General features: G+C 39.1%; 1 protein-coding gene across 4 annotated transcripts in view; it reads right to left on the bottom strand.

Moving 5' to 3' along the window:
- Positions 1-22152, bottom strand: part of khdrbs2 (KH domain containing, RNA binding, signal transduction associated 2) — a 124484-nt gene that overhangs the window by 38464 nt on the left and 63868 nt on the right. For all 4 annotated transcript variants that reach the window (XR_008361059.1, XR_008361060.1, XR_008361061.1 and 1 more), the window contains exons 5-6: positions 21748-21875; positions 8098-8296 (exon numbers count right to left, since the gene is read on the bottom strand). Coding sequence is in view for 1 of the 4 variants with exons in the window: in XM_053503063.1 (XP_053359038.1) it covers positions 8098-8296; positions 21748-21875 (327 nt within the window). In the remaining 3 variants the exon portion in view is untranslated. The remainder of the gene's footprint in view (positions 1-8097; positions 8297-21747; positions 21876-22152) is intronic.

The following is a 22152-nucleotide window of genomic DNA, read 5'->3' as shown; positions in this document are numbered from 1 at the left end:
TAACGCTTCAGCATATTAATGTGACATCTCTGATGAGTTGGGTCAGGTGTATAAATCACAAAATCTTTTATAGTGTTTGTAGTCAAATATAAATGAGCCAAGGTCAAGGGTAACAACAGGAGTATCTTATATCCAGGTTTAAGTGCTTCATGTCATAACAAAGCATCAGCAGCAGCTGAAAAAACGGTACGGCTTGGCTAGTATTAGCACTTTTGCACTTGTGACTCACATTCTGCCACTGTGGATGATCTCACACAGGTACCCTAGGGATTGCACTTCCTGAAAACTGTTTCATACCTAATTTCACACTTTCTTCTGTGAATGATTTAATGTGAATGCTGTAGATCTGTACTTAGGAAATAATGATGTAATCACAAACACTATGCTTCTCATAATGAGCATTCTCTCGCACTACACTTGCACTACCTGTTTATTTTATAGCATACAATTGTGAGAGAGTAACTATTTATAATCAAACTATATATAGATTTACCCATAATGACAGCTTCCTTTTGAATCTGGGTTCTCTCAAAGTATTAGCCTCACCACTGTCGCCCCTGGCTTGTTTATCACGCATCTAAATCTGCATCTGGATTTCTGTTATGCTGCTTTGTGACTGTCTTTTGTTTAATGTGATTCATTAAAAAAATAAAATAAAAAATAAAGGCAAGGATAATATTGTGAGTTCCCGAACTCAATATGAGCAGCTTAAGTGGCCACTGTTCTACGTTCATCTTTGGAGAAATTAAGAATCATATATATCTTTTACTACATTTTGTTTATCTTCCACAAGAATAACAATAAGCATGGAGGATTTAGGATTTTGAGTGAAGATCGTCTGACATTTGATCAAGAGTTTGCATAACTTACACAAGCACTTGACCTGACGTCTATGCTTTGGTGCATCTGCTTCATCTTTGGTAAACTACAGTAAAAGCTGAGAAAACCGACATAACCACTACAGCATCTGCATTCCTGAACAGTGTTGGGTGTACTTGGATTATTTTTTTAATGTATCGAGTAATCTAACGTGCTATGTCTGCCATTTAAGTACTCAGTTATTTAGTTAAATTAAAAAAAATGTAATCTATTAGACAATTTATGTAATCCGTGAGCCAGACAGCAGTCATTCCATGAGTGTGTGTGTGTGAAACACGTCCCACAAGCCCCGCACCGATAACCTAACTCCTCCCCCCCAACCCCCCACGTTACCCCCCGCAAAGTTCTACAAGGTCCGTGAACTTCACCAAGAATCGACGTGTTAGTTTTTAACAGAGTACTTAACAGATTATGGCCCAAACTTCGCTGAGTGGTAGAATGATGGTAGAGTATTTATAAAGTCTTGGTTAAAAAAACATGCATTATCATCATTTTCTGTAACGGAAAACTACTCTAACTAGTTACTTTTGTCAGAAAATAATGCTGTAATGTAACTGATTACTTTTTAAAATAAGTAATTTTTGTAATGTAATTAGTTACTTTAAAAAGTAACGTTCCTCAACACTGTTCCTGAATAAAAACAAATGGCTTACAATGCAGACATACAGTATTACGTTTGCCATGTATGGGTTAACCAACGTTGCTTTATGTAATCATTCCATATAATCAGTTTTTAAACGTTCTTTTATCACTAATATGGAATGCTCAAAAGTCTGTGGCGCAAAAGTCAAATCTCACCTAAATGTCAACTATATGTTTTATTAAGATGTATACCTCAAGAAAGCTAGTGATTGCATTCGAACTGTCGACGGTATAAATTGTAGAAAATGATGTCTCTACTTTTACTGAGTGCTCTGATAACCGTGTGTAGATGCCACCACCATTATTTTTTTTTTTTACAAAATCTGTTTTTTAAAAATCGTTTCTCCCAAAAAACTAAACTGAACAAAACAAAACAAAAAAATGGCTCACATTTGGGGAGCAAGAGAGTGATCAATCTGTGGCAGTGCTCTGAGCTTCTCACTTCAGCTCTTCCTGCTTAATCAGAGACTCCCTGATTACTTCAGGGCATTTCACGATAGAGTCTGGCACTCGAGAAGTCCTTAGATCTAAGACCCACAGATTTACCAAACTGTCATTTTAATGAAACAGGATGATTTCGGAATCCTGAATCTACACTCAGGGCTTAGCTGTCGTTTCTGGTAGATGCAATACTTGCCCACCAACCGAATCATTTCCCTGTCTTCAATGTACTCTCTTTCCACAGGCAAAGTCTTACTTCTATTTGACAAAAGCTTTGAGTAGATTCGATTGCAGGACTGCATGTAATGGGACTTTCCTTCACACAGCCCATCACACACTCCTGAACGAGGACCCTGTCAGAAGGAAATTGTGCAGCACCATTATCAAGCAGTATAGTTATAGGTTTTTGCTCTTCAGGTCTGCTAGATATAGAAACTATGATTACCTCAAGTGTAACCATTCTGATTAAACCTATTTTAAATGCTATGCTTATTTGGGAAATCTTATATAGTCAGCAATTGTTTGACTATAAAAGCCTTTAATAGTGGGAGAATTAATGCCAGTACTGGAGTCTATAATGATAAATGTACCTTTTGCTTATTTAAACACAGAGCAATGCACGTAAGAATGCACCGTAAAGTGTAAGAAACGTTTATTTGGGCCAAAAATCCCCAGAGATTTATTTGTAGAATATTTAGAACATTAGTAGAATCCTTAGAACATGATTTTTTTTTATTCTTGAAATAAAGAAAAAAATAATACAAAATAAAATGAAATGAAATTACCAAAAACAGCTCCAGGTTACAGTAGTTTGTCATAGGATTTTGCACTTAGCCCATGTTTACCGGTTGGCTTGCAAGTCCAACCTCCTCCCTTTCATGCCCAAATTACTGTTTTAATCCCTATACGTGTTTATTCACAAAATTGAAACTATAAATTTATATCCATCCTATTCTGCACATTATGGATGGGAATCACCAGGGACTACCCGATATGATATTTTTACTATACCTACTGATTCCAAATTGTGCCGATCCGATTTCATGAATATACCAATTCAATGTTATTGTTTTTTTTTCCCCAAAATAATTTGCTCGTACCACACAAGATGCTGTGCTGCCTGCCAATGTGTGAATAGTTTAGTGTGCACCCCCTATAGGATTATAGGGGAATGGCACCAGTTTGCCACCTCAAATGCAAATGTGTAAATTGTAAAAAGAAATAATATTAAAAAAAAATACCTTTTGGAGTCAGCATTGTGATACATGAATTGCTACAAAAAAGTGATACATCACTCACTCACGGCTTTATCCTGTATACAGGGTATGGTATGAGGTATTAGGGTATGAGGCGGGGTGTATGTACAGGGTGCCCTGCCATCGTCCATCGTAGGGCACACACACATACAACACACTCACACATTCATTCAAACACTTATGGAAACGCCAATTAGCCTGAGCTGCATGTCTTTTGACGGGGGAAGGAAACCGAAGTAAACCCACCAAGAACAAAGAGAACATGCAGGAATCGGACCTGGACCCTTAAGGTGCAAGGTGACAGTGCTAACCAGAATAGTGATGCATGACTCCTCTCTAAAAACTATTTCACCACATCTCTGCTGCACATAATAATAAACTGCAGTCTAATAAACATCCGACATTGTACAGTAGATCTGAGTATGAGTACAGAAGAAAATCTGGTGTTTACACCTTTATTGCTTATTTTATTACATACAAAGAAAATATCAAGCAAAGCTATGGGCAAATAAAAACACAAAATTACTTAACATAAAAACATAAAATTATGGTATCTTAATTAAAGAGAAAAGACAATATATATATATATATATATTTTATAACATATATTTTTCTAAAAACAATTTTATGCCCTGTGCCCTTTCATGCATTTGGTTACAGACACACCAGGCAGACAGCAGTTTACCTTCATGTGGTACTCCTACTGTACAGTATGTAGGCTCTCAGTTCCTCAGTTGCAGAACATATATCCTTTGCTTTCCCTAAGAAAAACATTTACACTCAGTGCAGCTATAAAAAAACATCAGAGGCTGCAATGTTATGAATTGCAGTGAAAGAGCTGTCAAATTCAGCCTCTCATACAAAGAGCATTAGTCTAAAATGTTTGCTACCATTAAAGCCTGGGTGTAGAGTCCCTAAGGATTTCTGCGGCTCTTGTGTTTCAGTCCACTCCTGCAGCCTTACCGTCTGAAACACAAGAGCCGCAGAAATTCTTAGAGCCTCGAGCAAAAGCTTTCACAGTTTAATCTTTTTTTTTTCTGCTTCAGAATAAACCACAACACTTCACCGAACAATTAAAGTTTGATTGCATCACACATGCTCCTTTTGCTCAGATCCCATATGCAACATGAGAAGACCAAGCATCACCTGTGATAACACATGGGCTTAGGCAGTAACAAACCCTGGTAGATTTGATGCCGTTGACAAGCATATGTTCTTCCTAATGCTAATCGTAACCCCATGGAAACAGGACATAGATTATTGCAACATGGAGCACGGAGAATGCATAAAAAATATGTATTTCCAATATAGTCCTAATAACATTTTTTTTATTTGTTAGAATAAATGAATAATTTCTCTAGAATGGAAAATTTTAATTATGTTTAGATTAATTAATTAATTCATACTTTTGTATGAACGGTGTCAACAATTCCAGAGGGCATTCTATTTAACACAAACACACAGTTACTGAGTCCCATACACAGCAAGCTGTGAGCAATAACATTATCGGCAATGCTGTATATTTACACTATTCCAAGGGAGTGATGCAGACAGGATAGCCCCCATATGCATTAATGACCCATGACTCGACGTCAACGGTTCACTAGTTGTCCTTCCTTGTACCCCTTTTCTTAGATCTAACCACTGCATAACCACACACACACACAAGACCTGATATCTTGGAGGAGCTCTGGCCCACTCGTCTAGCCATCACCATTTTTTTTCTCTTGTCCATTTTTCCTGTTTCCAACACATCAGATTTGAGAACAGACTGCGCATAATAAATGCCCCCCTTCCTTCACGGGAAGGGACTCGAGGCACCAGGCAAGATACAGTACATCCAGGATGGGGTGCCAGTCCATTACAGGGCACATGCATGCACATACTCACACATCACGGGCAATTTGGAAACACTGGATATCTTTCGCCTGTGGGGGGGAACCCACCAAGCAGGGGGAACAACATGCAAACTTCACAGACCAATAGCAGGAAACAAACCCTTGACCCTGAAGGTGCGAGGCCACTGTGCAAACCCCTACGCCACCGTGCCACCACTCAAAAGAGGAAAATTAATGTGAAAGACCTTGGCACTCCAGGCACTTTCTCAGTGACCTGCCACAGCTGGTAACAAACAACACACTGGCACCCAGCTGGAATCATTCATTTCACTTTTATGTACTGTATGCTTGATTATTAACTATCACACGAGTGCGATTTATTTGTTTTTAGGAACATCTTTTAAATGAAGACAGTGTTCGCTCCCGGAGAGATGATCTTTTACTCTACTGTAAATGAAGTACTATAACGCTAAATACACCAGTCGGTTAATCCCATTCGTCTCATTAAATCTCATTTATTTCCTTTTAATATTACTGCAGTACAGTCTGAGGTCTGTATGCCGTAGAAGCTGACTCTTTATTCTACCGCATGAAGAAATCTCTATGAAATACTAACCATGTCTTAGAATTTTATGAAGAAACATTTTAGTACATTGCAGAAATTGCTTTGCCTGGAGAAAATGGAGCACAGTGAAGAGGGATGAGGAGAAAGATCTGACAAAGGAGGAGGGGGGGGGGGGTTGTAAAAATATGTTCCGGGCAAAGCTCTCATTCCTTAATGCTCTGATATCTGCAGGGACTAGTACCTGCCTTCCCCAGCACCAATTATGGCAGGAAAAATGTCCACATTTTTGGCCTATCCAGCAGTACAGAGGAGCTCCAGCAGAACTCAATTCATTGTGGTAATGAAACTTTGCTCGTACACTTTCCCACAGACAGCCCAATCTGCACCACACAGCACACATGACGCTTTGCATGAGGCTAAAGCTTTGCAGAGATCAATTCCATGATTTATTGCCTTTTTTTCATTAAGCTGCAGTTTGCTCTTTTCTTGGCTGAAATTAACGCATTGCACCCACGACATCAAAGTGCTGAAAAGTCTACATTTCATCTCTGGATACAAAAGTAAGAAGACACGGGTGATTATTAGACTTTTTCTTTCATTTCTATGGCATGCGCGCATGCACTATTTACTCAATATGGCACTTTATTCATTCAGCATGACATGACTTACTGCTCTGTAGATAACAGTAATAAGTGCAATCTTCCTTTAGATTTCTGTACCATTATATGTTTTTGGTGTATGAATGAACGTTGGCACCCATGTGACGCGTGAAGAGAAATGGCCTGCTTTTCGCTGTTTTCAGTCCGTCTGAATGCACTCCGGCACCACGGATTCACTCAACCTTTGGTAAATAGAAAGGCCACTTCGGTAACTTTTTCCATTTACCTCTGTGGATTTGAGTTATCACAACTATAGCTCCTGTGAAAACTCTAATCACGTTTTTTGTTTGGTGTCAAAAAGACCACTGGAACATTTACTATGACCGTAAGGATTGGAATTCCAAAAACCACTCCAAAAGTCACTTCTGAATTTACAATGTGGCAATTATAAACCTGGGTATTATGAATTTGGCTAGATCATAAAGTAATGGGTTAAAGTACCAGTGTCATGTGTAGCAGTAATGTGCAGTATAATGCAATACTTACTGTATCTTTATCTAATTGATGCTCAACAATTGGACATTTTATTATTTTGTTGTTTCATACAGTAAATAGAAACCAACTAAGAATTGTTTCTATAATCCTACTTGGACGGTTATTATTTTGCTTATACCTGTATTTATTAACAAAAATATCACCATGAGTCTGACCAGGAACTTATGGAGGATTTATTTATAACTGCTGCAAATGCTTCACAGTAAATACCTCCTATTCATATCTGCATTTGCATCTGTGTAGAAAACATGATCAACTCATATCAAATAAATCTTCACCATTCCATCAAGAATGGAAGCAAAAAAAAACATTATTCCTGGAAACCTCATCAGATCACCTAATGTTACAGCCACATGGGTCAAACACACAATGATGAGATTAGCTGTCCGCACCTATTTTTTCCTGTGTTACTTATTATCAGATTTACACCATCGAAGATCAACATCTCATTTTGATGTAAAGTTCATTCCAGTTTGGCCAAATTATGGCAGACTTTTCTGATTGAGGTGTGAACAATATGATGCAGTTTTGTTCCGGTTGTACTATTATTCCAATTATTAGTGATAGACAAAAGAGGAGTGGGATAGCTGCAGTGAGAGCTAGCAGAAAGTTAGTTGGCGTGAGAGAAGAGAATGCAAGGGATAGGGTTAGATGGAAGTAGGTGAATCGCTGGGACGACCCATGAAAGGGAACAGCCGAAAGACAAAGAAGAAGAACAGTCGCACCAACTGTAATATCGTAAAAATCAGGAGTGGGTGTTAATTAAGAAGATTTGCACTCTCTGCAGTGCCTCCTCTGGCTTGGATGTACGGTGTCTAATAGGTTTTATATCACATGGTTCTTGTATGCTCAAATCTGATTGGTCAAATGAGGTCAATTAATTTCTACAGAATACTATATGTTAGGCAGAACATTTATTTTATTACGATAGCATTGCTATATTAACTTGTGTATGGCGACGTAACGTAAGTTTGTAACAGAAGAGAGGTTAAGGTGTAATTAGAGTTAGAGACACACTGTATTTTTAACTGAAGATATGACTGTTTTTAGCTGCTCTGTTTATACAATAGGTGCATATTTGTTTTGTGGGCATACCCTAATATTAAATTTTACATTAAATGACCGTAGTTAATTAATAAAAATAGTTACAGCAAATCGCTGTGTTGCAGGTGAAACGGAACGCATTGGAATTTGCTGTTATTGTAAAATAAGCAATGTGGTAATAAACATAATAAATGGCCATTAAAGTGTGCAGTTGTAGCATTATACCTAAATTTGTAATTATTAATAATAATACGTATTATTATTATGGGCGTACTTACATAGTCATCGTAGGTTTTGTGTGTAGCCTGCAGCAGAGGTGCTCTGAATCCAGGAGTCCCTGTTGTTCCTCTGGCCCGCGGTGCTGAGACGCCTCTAGTTAGCATAGTAGTGGGCAGGGACGCACGTGTACCCACAGACCCCCTGGGCACTACGGCTCCTCGGCCGGGCGGAGGAGGTGGCACTGCTCCCCCTCGACCCCTGCGGAGTTAAATGTAGGAATAGGAATGAGGCATTTTGTGGTAGGGTAAGGTACATGAAGATAATGGTGTTTCCAAAAACAAACAAAAAAATCATAAATGCAGTGGTGCATTAATATCAAGGCTACAGAAAGCATTGATATTTGACTGCTTTTACAGGCTTCCCGGCTGGAATATGTATTGAGCGCTGCATTACATCCCTGCTCATAGCTCGAAGACTATAGAAATGATGCCAGCGTTTAGAAAACCTGCTCAAGGATATAAAGGAAATATTTTTGGGTATAATGCCATGAAGCATTTTCAGCCTGATTTTTTTATAGAGGTCACACATAGTGGAACAGTCCCGCAATAAATGGGAAAGAACTCAGTGATGCTCACTAAGTAGTTTTTCAAATAGGTGCGTCAGTGCTGCCGTTAAGCAGACCACTAAATCAGACATCTCTGCCCTTTTCTGATGCATCAGCTACTTTTCAAGGATGAAAACTTTCATGAGCTTCTCGTAGAGAACTTGTATTCGGGAAGTGTTGTAACTGCCTCCCTCACCCGGTATGTTGAAGTTCTAACAGACGCCCTTACGGGAAGTCACGGGATCTGTTGACTCGAACTTGATGTTATAACTACTGAAATTAGTTTTTGTTAGACTTTCAGAGATTTACATACAGAATTAACAGTTTAAATGCTCCCCACACATCACATTTCTTAAAAAAGAGAAAGAAAACGTTGTGAACAAATCCATCAACATAAATCACCCCTAAGCTGATGGAAAAGTGATTAAAAGCAACAAAACTACTTAACCCTATGTACATATAGTTTTTTTCAACGTTAAACAAAACAAAAAAGACTCATCGTAACCTTGATTGCTTTATGATGATCAAGATTACGATGAGTTGTATTTTACTTAATATAACCAAAAAAAAGTTGATTTGATTTATCCAAAGTGTACAATGTCCTCTGCATGGCTATCTTTATATACTGTGCGTACAGTGGAATTTGCATAAAAATAAAAAGGAGCGAGTGTGACAAGATTACCAGAAGAACTCATTCTCCAGCAAGCTCAGTAAAACCTAACAGCTGTTTTATTTACAGTACTGTGCAAAAGTATTGGGCACATACAAAAATATGGCATAAGCAAAAGATGCTTTTAAAAACATTTGTGCATAAAAGAAACTTATATAAAGAGCAATAAAGAGCAATAAAATAAACAGTCAATATTTGGAGTAAAAACTCCAAGTTTTAGACACAGATTTGTGCAGTTTTATAAGAAAACAGCTGTTAGGTTTTACTGAGCTTGCTGGAGAATAAATGTTCTTCTGGTAACTTTGTCACACTCGCTCCTTTCTATTTTTATGCCAATCCCAGGAGCGTATATTAGGTTTTTTTCGTTTCCATCTGAAAACTGGTCTGTCTTGTACTATATATTTTTTTCTACAGCCTTGCATATATTCTCCTGTTATGTTATTTATTTATTCATTTTTATATTTATATATGGAAATACTGAATCATTCTGTACATAATTTTGCAGACATGATAAACATAAATAGCAAAATTGGTACAGCGTATGGTGCCCAAGACTTTTGCACAGTACACATATATACACATAATATATAGTACTGTGCAAAAGTCTTAGGCACCATATGCTGTACCAGTTTTGCTATATATGTTTATCATGTTGATATATGTTTATTATCATATTGTATAGTGTATGTATACTATATATATATATATATATATATATATATATATATATATATATATATATATATATATATATCCTGTACATGCAGTGTTGAAACATGTGGATCACACTTCCTACATTACCATTTATTCCAAAACCCATTTCCATCACTCTTTTTAATAAATCATTTTTATAAAAGAGACCAACCTTTTCCAGCTTAGCCAAGCGTAAAAAAAATATTTTTGCGATATATGGGCTGGATAGGAAAAAAAAAAAAAACATTCTGATTATCTGTGACAGACCAAGGTCATTCGGTTTCGCACTGCACACATCCTGAAAACATAATCAGCAAATATGATGCTGCAGGGCTTTACTACAAGTTAAAGAATGGTCTTTCACACTATCTTTTATGAAAACAAACACTAAAAGCACTGTTACGTCCAAGGACGTATTAATTCATTTATTATTGTCTGGTGTAGTTGTTCTCAAAGCCCTGTCTTCTGCTCTCCAGGTTTTTTTTTGTCTCTCTCTCTTTCTCACTCTACCAGGGAGCTGATTGCAGCTCCAGCTGCAGAAGGTTAAGACCAAGGAAGGAAACGGCTTAAAGGCAGTTCTCAACAGTCAGCAGACGAGGAAATTCTCCAGAGCTGTCGGGTGTCCTGTTTAGTACAATTTGTTGTTGAGCTTGACCATCATAACCGGTTGTACTTTATTTTCCATCTCTTCTCCTGTTTTAGCTGTTTTTATTAGTGGCTGAGATTGTGATTGTTGCTGAGATTGTGATTGTTGCTGAATGTGTAAAGGTTAACAGTGAATTAACAAACTTAACCTCCAACCTTAAGCATTGTGGCTTTGAGTGTTGCAGATTTATCCTTTTGTACAGGGGAACCGTAGGGAGGTGCCTGGCCTTTTTATTTATTGTAACCCCCCCATTTTTCTCCTGTTTTTCTTCAGTTAGTCAGGGAGTGAGTGTATATTTCTGTTGTTGATTTGCTTTTGTTTTGTGAGATTATTAAGCTGATCCACTCCTAAGTTAGAGGGGAATTTTTGTTTGTTGTTTTCTTGCCTGGCTGCTCCTGAACTTATGTTCCCATCCTTATTTGATTACTTTGTTACAATAAAAAAAGACTATAAAGATAATTGTTGTCTGTGTGGTACGACGGCAGGACCCCCGACATACAGTAAAAGCTCATTCACATAATGCTACGTTTCTTCATCCCCTAGACACTGTGTGGGACGTAACATTATTTGGGGGCTCGTCCGCTCATTCCTACATTTTTTTTTAGGGGTGCATTTGACCATTCTGCCAAACGACAGAATCACATAAAAACATTTTGTAGCTGGTCTAAATTTGATTACTTTTTTTTGGCTGCTTTCATTTTTTGAAGGTGAGGGCAGAGTGTGTGAAATGGATTTTGATCTTGTGGCATTTACTCTTTCACCAACAATTGAAGTTTTTAATCGATGCAAGAAGAAAGACTTGTTGTTAATTGCGGAGTTTTTCAATGTCAAGGTAACTAGGGGGGCTGTGAAAGCGGTTATCAAACAGGAGTTATATAATGATTTAGTGAGTACAGGTGTTTTGCCTGTTGAAGATGTAGTAGGAGAAGAAACTTCTGCTTCAGGCATTCTTGTTCCTGCTGTGTCTCAATTAGATCCACTGACTGCAATTAAGTTAAAAGAGCTTGACTTGGAGCTTAAAAGGCAAGAACATGATATTAAAGTGGTACAGCTCCGTACTCGTGAGATTGAGGCAAATAGAGACATTAAGCTTAAAACACTTGAGTTGGAAGCAGCTGCTTTAAGCAGAATGCCTCCTGTTCCTCGCCCACGCACTAGGGTTCCTTCCTCACCAATGTTTCAGCATGACCAGTCACACTCTAGTACAGTTAACCTTGATACCGTAAGTAGTGGTCAGCCAAACTTTGACGTTGTGAAGTATGTAAAATTAGTTCCTCCTTTCAGAGAGTCGGAGGTGGATTCATACTTCATTGCTTTTGAACGGATTGCTGCTAAGTTAGAATGGCCAAAAGACATGTGGGGGCTTTTGCTCCAGTGTAATTTAGCTGGTAAGGCCCAGGAAGTCTGCTCTTCTCTTCCAATTGAGCAGTCTCTTGATTATGAGATTGCTAAAGCTGCAGTATTGAGAGCTTATGAGTTGGTTCCCGAAGCGTACCGCCAGCGGTTCCGAAATGTAATGAAAACAGCCAAACAGACATATGTAGAGTTTGCACGAGAGAAGAAATCCCTTTTTGAGAAGTGGTGTTTTGCAAATAAAGTGACTAGTTTTGAGCAGTTACAGGAACTTGTTTTACTTGAGGACTTTAAAAACTGTGCACCTGAGTCTTTAGTTGTCCACTTGAATGAGCAAAAGGTAGTCACGCTTTCTGAAGCTGCTGTAATAGCAGATGAGTTTGTACTTACGCATAGGACCATGTTCCCATCTTCACGTCAGTCTAGAAGACTGTATGCGGAGCGGTATGCAGAGAAGGAAACTCCTAATGTGTCCAGAGAAGTTGCAGACAAGGGTCGTAAGGCTGATGCAAAATCCTTTAGTACCAAACGCGTGTGTTTCTACTGTTTAGATCCAGGGCATTTCATTTCCGAATGTAGAGCATGGAAACAAAAAAGTATGACTAGAAAATCTAAAAGTGTAGGTTTTGCCCAAACTGTTGTCGCTCCTGAAACTTCTGTGCCAACTAAGAGTACAGGGTATGAACCTTTTCTTCTTACTGGTTCTGTTGCTCTTGGTGCCGACACCCCACGTAAGTCTGTCTCGATACTGAGAGATACAGGAGCAAGCCAATCGTTCATTCTAGCAGACATTTTGCCATTCTCAGCAGAAACATACTCCGGTACTGATGTTTTGGTCAGGGGAATTGAGTTAGGATGTGTAAGGGTGCCAGTGCATGTGGTTCATCTCGCGTCTGATCTAGTTACAGGTACTGTTCTTCTTGGGGTGCGATCCGAGCTGCCTGTGGAAGGAGTAAGCCTTATCCTTGGGAATGACTTGGCAGGTGGTAAGGTCTTCTCATTTCCTATTGTTGTTGATACCCCAGAGCCCTCTGACTCTGACGTCGCCGTTTGTTTTCCTTCTGTGTTCCCTGCTTGCGCAGTAACCCGTGCTCAGGCACAGAAGTGGGAGGAGGAGGTCAATCTTGCTGACTCATTTTTGAGTCCAGCAAAAGACCCAGTGGAGTGTACTCTATCCATTGACCCACCAGTAGCTCCTGATGTCTCTGTAAACACTGATTTAAAAGCGGATGCTTTAAAGTTTAGCAGAGAACAGTTAAGTGCAGCTCAGAAGTCTGACAAATCTCTAGCCTCCTATGTCGAAGCAGCTGTTCAGTCAGATGACCTGCCTGATGCTAGAATAGCTTTAGTTTGGGAAGACGGGGTTTTGATGCGTCATTGGAGGCCGCATGGGGCTGATAAAGCTTTGACTATCCATCAAATTGTTGTTCCTTCTGATTGTCGTTCCCAGGTATTGCAGCTGGCCCATGAACACCCTCTCTCTGGTCATCTTGGGGTTAACAAAACCTACAAACGAATTTCCCGATACTTTTTTTGGCCTGGGCTGAAGTCTAGTGTTTCCAACTTTTGCAGATCTTGCCATGTCTGTCAGCTTGCTGGTAAGCCGAATCAGATCATACCTTCTGCTCCCCTCCATCCAATTCCGGTAATGAGTGAGCCTTTTGAACGTTTGATTCTGGATTGTGTTGGTCCACTACCAAAATCTAAATCAGGGCACCAATACATTCTAACGCTGATGTGTACTGCCACTCGTTTTCCAGAAGCTGTCCCTCTTCGCACTCTCAAGGCCCACGCAATAGTTAAAGAGGTGGTGAGGTTTTGTTCAACGTTTGGATTGCCCAGAGTGGTTCAAACAGATCAAGGTACTAATTTCACCTCAAAAGTCTTTGCTCAAATTTTGAAGGAGTTAGGTGTTGCTCACAAGATGTCCAGTGCTTACCATCCTGAGTCTCAGGGTGCTCTGGAACGTTTTCATCAAACCCTAAAGTCAATGTTGCGTGCATATTGTTTAAGTACGGGCAAAGACTGGGTTGAGGGTTTACCAATGTTAATGTTTGCAGTAAGAGAAACGGTGCAAGAGTCACTGGGGTTCAGCCCAGCTGAACTTGTTTTTGGTCACACGGTCCGTGGACCCTTGAAATTGCTGAGTGAGCAGTGGCTGTTAAAAGACCCAGTGTCTAGTAATATTTTAGACTATGTAAGTGCTTTCCGTGAACGTCTTCATAAGGCTTGTGAGATAGCTAAGTCCCATCTGGCAACAGTTCAGTCCAAGATGAAACTACGGCATGATAAGACCTGTGTCAAACGCAGTTTTCAACCTGGTGAACTGGTTTTAGTCTTACTTCCTGTTCCGGGGTCAGCGTTACAGGCTAAATTCCAAGGCCCTTATGCTGTGGAGAAAAAACTTACAGACACTGACTATGTAATCGTGACTCCAGATCGTAAGAAAAAGAGTAGAGTGTGTCATTTAAATATGCTGAAAGCTTACGTCAAGAGTGACGCTGCAAAAGAAACTCCTGTGTGTGATTCTGTGTCTGCAGTTACTGTACTGTCTTCTGCATGTTGCCCTCAGGAAGATAACCTGGTGGGAAATGAAGAACGTATGAGCTGTATCAGTCTTAACAACTCTGCGGTACTGAGTGACTTGGACTCGTACCTTGCCCACTTATCCGAGAACCAACGTGCTGATATAGTTCAGTTAATCAGGAAGTATGACCATTTGTTTTCTGATGTTCCACGCCAGACTACCATCCTCACACATGACATTGATGTTGGTGATTCTCCACCTATTAAGCAGCATCCATATCGTGTCAATCCTCATAAACGAGAGATAATAAAGTCAGAGATTGAGTATTTGTTGCAGCATGGTTTTGCTACACCCAGTCAGAGCCCCTGGAGCTCACCGTGCCTGCTCGTTCCGAAGTCTAACCTCTCTTATCGTTTTTGCACAGACTATCGCAAAGTGAATAGTGTCACTAAGCCCGACTCTTTCCCTCTTCCTCGAGTGGAAGACTGCGTAGATAGAGTTGGTTCGGCTCGATATGTCACAAAGTTAGACCTTTTAAAGGGATACTGGCAAGTGCCTCTTACTCCTCGTGCCTCAGAAATCTCTGCTTTTGTCACCCCTGATAACTTCCTGCAGTATTCTGTTATGGCGTTCGGAATGCGAAATGCACCAGCCACCTTTCAACGTCTAATGCACAAAGTGTTGTTAGGGATGACTAATTGTGAGGCTTACTTAGATGATGTGGTGATCTATTCAGACAGTTGGGAGAGCCATCTGAGCAGTCTAAATCAAGTTTTTAACAGATTATCAGATGCATCTTTGACTTTGAACTTAATGAAGTGTGAATTTGCCAAAGCCGTGGTTACTTACCTTGGTAAAAGAGTTGGTCAAGGATCAGTAAGGCCTGTTGAAGAAAAAGTTGTTGCCATACTGAACTTTCCCTCTCCCACCAATAAAAGAGAACTGAGAAGGTTTTTAGGTATGACTGGATACTACCGAGGCTTTTGCAAAAACTTTGCTACCGTGGTTGCCCCGTTGACTGATCTGCTCAGTACCTCTAAGAAGTTTGGGTGGAGTCAGGATTGTAACTACGCTTTTAATGCTGCAAAAGACTTGCTGTGTCATGCCCCAGTTCTCTCTGCTCCTAACTTCTCTTTACCCTTCAAGCTGCAGGTGGATGCAAGTTCGTCGGGTGCGGGTGCTGTTTTGTTACAGGAGGATGTAACTGGTGTGGAGCATCCTGTGAGTTACTTCTCCAAGAAGTTTACAAGGTGTCAAATGAAGTACAGTACTATTGAGAAAGAAGCTTTGGCCTTACTCTTAGCACTGCAACATTTTGAAGTTTACCTGGGTGGTAGCTCTAATCCAGTTGTGGTCTATACCGATCACAACCCCTTAATATTCCTGGGTAGAATGCAGAACTCTAATCAACGGCTGATGCGCTGGTCTCTCATTATTCAGGAGTATAATTTAGACATCCAGCATCGAAGGGGGGTGGAAAATGTTGTAGCTGACGCACTTTCCAGAGTTTACAGTAGGGATAACTGAGATGTAAATGGTACATTTAAAGATGGTTGTAAAAGTAGTTTATTTTAATTACAAACACTTTAGTGAGTACTGTTTGTAACTTATGGATGGGGGTGTTACGTCCAAGGACGTATTAATTCATTTATTATTGTCTGGTGTAGTTGTTCTCAAAGCCCTGTCTTCTGCTCTCCAGGTTTTTTTTTGTCTCTCTCTCTTTCTCACTCTACCAGGGAGCTGATTGCAGCTCCAGCTGCAGAAGGTTAAGACCAAGGAAGGAAACGGCTTAAAGGCAGTTCTCAACAGTCAGCAGACGAGGAAATTCTCCAGAGCTGTCGGGTGTCCTGTTTAGTACAATTTGTTGTTGAGCTTGACCATCATAACCGGTTGTACTTTATTTTCCATCTCTTCTCCTGTTTTAGCTGTTTTTATTAGTGGCTGAGATTGTGATTGTTGCTGAGATTGTGATTGTTGCTGAATGTGTAAAGGTTAACAGTGAATTAACAAACTTAACCTCCAACCTTAAGCATTGTGGCTTTGAGTGTTGCAGATTTATCCTTTTGTACAGGGGAACCGTAGGGAGGTGCCTGGCCTTTTTATTTATTGTAACCCCCCCATTTTTCTCCTGTTTTTCTTCAGTTAGTCAGGGAGTGAGTGTATATTTCTGTTGTTGATTTGCTTTTGTTTTGTGAGATTATTAAGCTGATCCACTCCTAAGTTAGAGGGGAATTTTTGTTTGTTGTTTTCTTGCCTGGCTGCTCCTGAACTTATGTTCCCATCCTTATTTGATTACTTTGTTACAATAAAAAAAGACTATAAAGATAATTGTTGTCTGTGTGGTACGACGGCAGGACCCCCGACATACAGTAAAAGCTCATTCACATAATGCTACGTTTCTTCATCCCCTAGACACTGTGTGGGACGTAACAGCACAAAGATGAAATTAAAGGTAAATCAAATTTATGAGGTCTGTTTACAAAAAAGAAAATCCTGTTTTTAGTTGAATTTGAACCTGCTTTGACAGGGAACATACTGATTTGGGGGAAAATCATGCTGTAAACAACCACTAAATCACCAAAATCGTAAACAGCCGTTATTAGAGGGAAAAAATCTTTTAGTTATATAAAAGAAAAAAATATTTTGACTTTCTTTTAAATATTTAAACTTAGTATAGAGTTAAGTGCACTTCAGTAGTAGAATTTTTTCTATTGCCATGCGGGAGGCCTGAGCAGTGCACCAAACATGGCCACCAGGTTTACACAAGACAGTGACCTCTTAATGCCAACCTAAAGGCAACTGGCATAAAGCATATGCCTCATCAAAATACATGGATCAAGGACCACCTGGACAAGAGCGCAAAATAATAATAAAAAAAGGATAAAACTCAGTACTGAGCCACAAGTCCCCTTTTTCTTTCGCAAGTTCCTCAATATACAGTACCGTCTCCATGAACATCACATACATTCTTCTTGGGAGCATTGTTTTAGCAAGCTCTGATATAACAGTGAATACCTGAATCTCAGTTGGATTTAGGGCTTTGACTTTGGCATTCTTACACATTCCGTATGCTTAGGCTTGTCCTTATGCCAGAAGCCAAGATTTTGATTATTGCTTTTTTCAGAACCTTGTCCCTGACATGCTTTAACAGCTCCTTGGTCTTTATGATGCTGGATGTTCTCTAACATAATTCTGTGCTCCTCACACTGAGATCAGATGACACTTTGTTGACAGAACGACTTTATTCTACTGGTCATCTTCATTCTACAGGGTAGGTGAATAGTAACTAGACTTTACAAATGATAATAAATAATAAAGTTCATATTTCTAATGCATATTTGGAACAAATTGTAAATGCACTTTATTACATAGGAAAATGAAAGTCAACCAGTTTCCCCCAATGGCCGAGAATGGAATACACTTGTAAAGAAAGTCATTAGGGATAATGCTAAGATCTCCACCTGGATCCAAGTCCTCCAGTGTGCGAGGCTTTGTCCTGTACACCTCCTCCATTGCATAGCCTCACAGAAAAAAAGTCACATGGAGTGAGATCTGGACAACTTGGAGGCCATTCATGAGATCTGCGTCGTCTCATCCAACATCCTGGAAAATGCTGGCCTAACCACGCACGCGCAGTAAGAGCAAAATGGCGTGGTGCATCATGGGGTGGTGCATCAAGTTTTATTGCCATTAAATGTTGCCTAGGTAATTTTTACCCACTCTGTATCTGGTTTTACCAAGCTAATTAAGGAGTTTCATAGCAGTGGGGTGAATACTTATGCAATCACAACTCTTAAGTTTTATGTACAGTATTTTCCCCAACCCCAGCTTAATACTGTAGGCGACATCATATAGATTCCTAATAATTTATACAACTGCAATTATTTCTATTCTAGTTTAAAATTATAACAATATCAAATGTCCGCCAAAGTTCAACCAGGTGAATACTTACAGTACAGTACGCATAGCACTGAACTTTACAAAATACTCACTGTGAGGAGAAAAAAGGTTTACCTTTACTTGCTTATAAAAATGTTGACGGTGACCCGATAAGAATCAGTTCATATCGTTTTAACAGAATTCTGTGCTCTGAGATTGAACTTTTACTGCCTGGTTTATTACCATCTGTTTTGAAAAGTTAGAAAAGTTATATTTTCTTTTATATTTTCCGAATAAGAGACTGACCTTCAGACTGACACAGTTGAGTCTGGTTGAGTAGATGTGCCATTTTGAACTTCTTTTGATCATGGATGCATATAAGAGCTCTTAAACTGAATCCGTCTGCTTCCTTTTTCACCTTTATTTGCACTGGTTATGTGCTCTAACAGCCGTCTGTACTGTAGCTCGTACTCGTATTAAAAGACTCAATTCAGCAGAAAACTATTTTTCCTTTGTCATATTTAAACCTCCGGCCATGACCCGGACACTTCCTTGATTTCTGTTTTAGCTTCACTGAATTGCCAGTTCATCAGGTTTTCAAAAGATTATCTAATAAACAGGCAGTTTTGTGAATTTTTATGTGTTCTGTAGCAATGCCTGGGGAAGTTTCTTTCAGGAAAGGAATTCAGCACAGTATAAAGATTTATGGTGGTAAAAATACAGTACACATTTTTTGTAATAGTAGTAAGTACTGTAGCAGTAGTAGTAGTACATAAGTAAGCCATGCATGTAGTGTGCACTGTAAACCCTAATGCAAGTTTATGTCATCTGATTGTCGACAGTTTTTAGAATGCGTTTAGACGCATACGGGGGAAATGTCAGCTCCACATTTTGCTACCTACTGTTTAGGAGGTTAGAAAGCAGGTTTTCTTATTATTGGCAAATATCAATCTTTAATTTGAACTGACCACTTTACAAGCATAAACTGTTTAGTTTTTGAAATTATCAATTTTACAACTCCGGTTTTCGGGGTTTGAATATAATTCCTGAATTCCTACTGGTTTTAGTCTTAGTACTAATATTCATAGATTTTGTACTTTCAGATTTAACTGAAGAAAAATAAAGAAAATTATTTATTTGATTTGTAACAGGGCACGGGTGGCTCAGTGGTACAGTAGTGATGGCGTTTCGCCTGCCACATGAAAGGCCCAGGTTTGATTCTCAGCCACTGGATGATGTGCCTGTCTTAAGCCCAGATAAAATGGGAGGGCTGCTTCTATAGGGCATCTGGTGTAAAACCTGTGCCAAGCTTGTGTGCGGACCGGATGGTCCACTGTGGCGACCCATTGCTGGGAGCAGGAGAAAGACCAACAACAATTTTTTTAATTTGCAATAACTAAAAAATATAATAACTAATAAATAGTATGAGTTAGGCTACTCATTAATGCAAAGAAAAAAATATTAGTATGAATGAGTACAACAAACTCAAAAACTGATTTCTTAAATTACTTAATTCTTAAATGTTTACTTATAATTGAAAACATCATTACTCATGTAACTGATTACCTCGAATTTTTTGAGCTTTGCCAACGTATTCGGGTTTACAGAGTGAGATAGTAATAGGATAGGAATAGTGTTATCATTATAGTAATATGATAGTAATGGGATTATTGCTGTAAAATTGAAGTACAGTAATAGCAGAACAGATTATAACATACTTTGCATGTATACAGTAAGACTCAGCAGTGATTCAATAGTGACTTCTTGCTTTGGTTCAGGAGATTAAAAGCTCAAGCCCAAATATACAGTACTATACAATACATATACAGTACTGTATACTGTATGTACAGTACACACATTTCAGATTGAAGGTCTAGGGCTTTAATCGAAGATGCACTTACAATAAAGGAAAGTCAAATTATTAATATGTAATTGAACCAAGTTCTTCCAATTACCTTAATGACTTGCATATTAATATTTATAATTGATGTGATCTTCCATGACATCCAGAATTTATTCAGCACTGACATTCACAGTTGACATTTTTAGATTCATTAGCATGTTGTTCTGTTGTCACCTAGGTTAACTGGAATTGGGTTAAGATCTGTCCAATTATTATTAAAATCTGGGAGGATATTGCTGAACTTTTAACATCGTGGAAGAAATGTAGTCGAGAAAAAATCTTTGACGGGGTTCACCTAAATGCTTGGTGATATTGCATTGTAAAAAAAAGATAATAATAAAAATAGAGATGTTTAATAGTGAAAGTAAGAGCATTTTCACAAGCACAATATGATGAGAAGGCACGAAACAGCTGTGTGCCAATATGAAAAGCACTTAGTGAGGCTAATCAGAATAAGGCTTCACTCAGCTAGGGATTGGACTTTGGAGTAATGGAAAAAGGTCATGTGGTCTGATGAGTCCGGATTCATCATATAAGACGTAAAATGGAAGCGTTTGAAGTGATGCACCCATCATGTGTAGTGGCCACTGAAGGCCAGTCTCTGGAGGCAATGGTATGATCTGGGGTTGTTTCAGATGGTCAGGTCTAGGCTCTAAAATAAAGTTAGCTGATAATCTGAATTTAAAAAAAAAGTGGGCTGAAATGAAAGTGTGGTTCTGGGTGCATGAGGAATTACTTTCTAACGTGTTGCCCACCACATGGCACACCTTAATCAAAACCAAAGGCAGTCGAATAAATTCTTATGGTGTGTGCCTTTTTTTCCCGTCCGTGCAATATATAAGCAGCATGAATGGAAGCATACAACGCTATACAGGAGCGTGCATACTGTACTACGGGGAAGGTAAAGCTACAGAGCCGCATTTTGAATCCATTACCACCCGAAGTGGCGCAAGCTGTCACTCTATCAAGGGAATCCTGCTTTTCTGAAACTGCTACAAGCCAGGGCAAGTGTAGAATGTATGAAATATAAATTAGTGAACATATTTGAGATATGAGACACATGAATAATGCATAATAATAAGCCTAAGATGTGTTTGATGAGGGGCAATTAAAGTTTCATCTGATAACCTCATCGAGACATTTTGAGCCAGAGGTGCTTAGGGCATATTATTACAACCAAGTGCAACAGCAGTCTGAGCCTGAAAACTGGCTCTACTTCAATGATTTTACATTCACATATTTTTCTGAGCTTCTTCGAAGCGAGAACGAAAAATCTGAGTGTCAGTCTTGTATGTATTTCTTTTTATTTAGCTGCTCAAACTAAATGAGATTCATTCAGCTCTGATTTACGGTGACTTTAATTTCCATAAAGCTGAAGGTGTTGCGTCTGAGGCGACATAATGATCATAATATAAAAGATGCACCGGTCCATACCGTGTCACCGCTGTGGAGGTTAGCCGTATGCCACGTCCTCGGACACTCCTTCCTCTGCTTGGGTCATCGGAGCCGTTTAGGTAGGACAGCTCACGCAGCTGCTCTTGCCTGATCTCATCGTTGTAATCCTGCAGGAAGAGTAAGCAGCATAAAATACAGCTTAAAAAAAAAATAGATATTGTTGTCCAGGGTTTACGCTATTGACATACAAATGTACATATCACTCTCACTCACTAATTCAATATACTGCTTATCCTGTAAATGCTCACAGGAGGCCCGCAGCCGATCCCATTGGACTTGGGACACTAGGTAGGGTACATCCTAGTCAAGGATCAATCAATCGCAAGGCACAAACACAAAAACACAAACTTATAGTACACACTATGGCCAATTTGGAAAAGCCAT

Source organism: Clarias gariepinus, chromosome 8 (genome assembly GCF_024256425.1).
Source record: "Clarias gariepinus isolate MV-2021 ecotype Netherlands chromosome 8, CGAR_prim_01v2, whole genome shotgun sequence".
NCBI classification, from domain to species: Eukaryota; Metazoa; Chordata; class Actinopteri; order Siluriformes; family Clariidae; genus Clarias; species Clarias gariepinus.
Note: the sequence above shows the minus strand (reverse complement) of the source record. Positions and strands in the feature narration are given on the sequence as shown.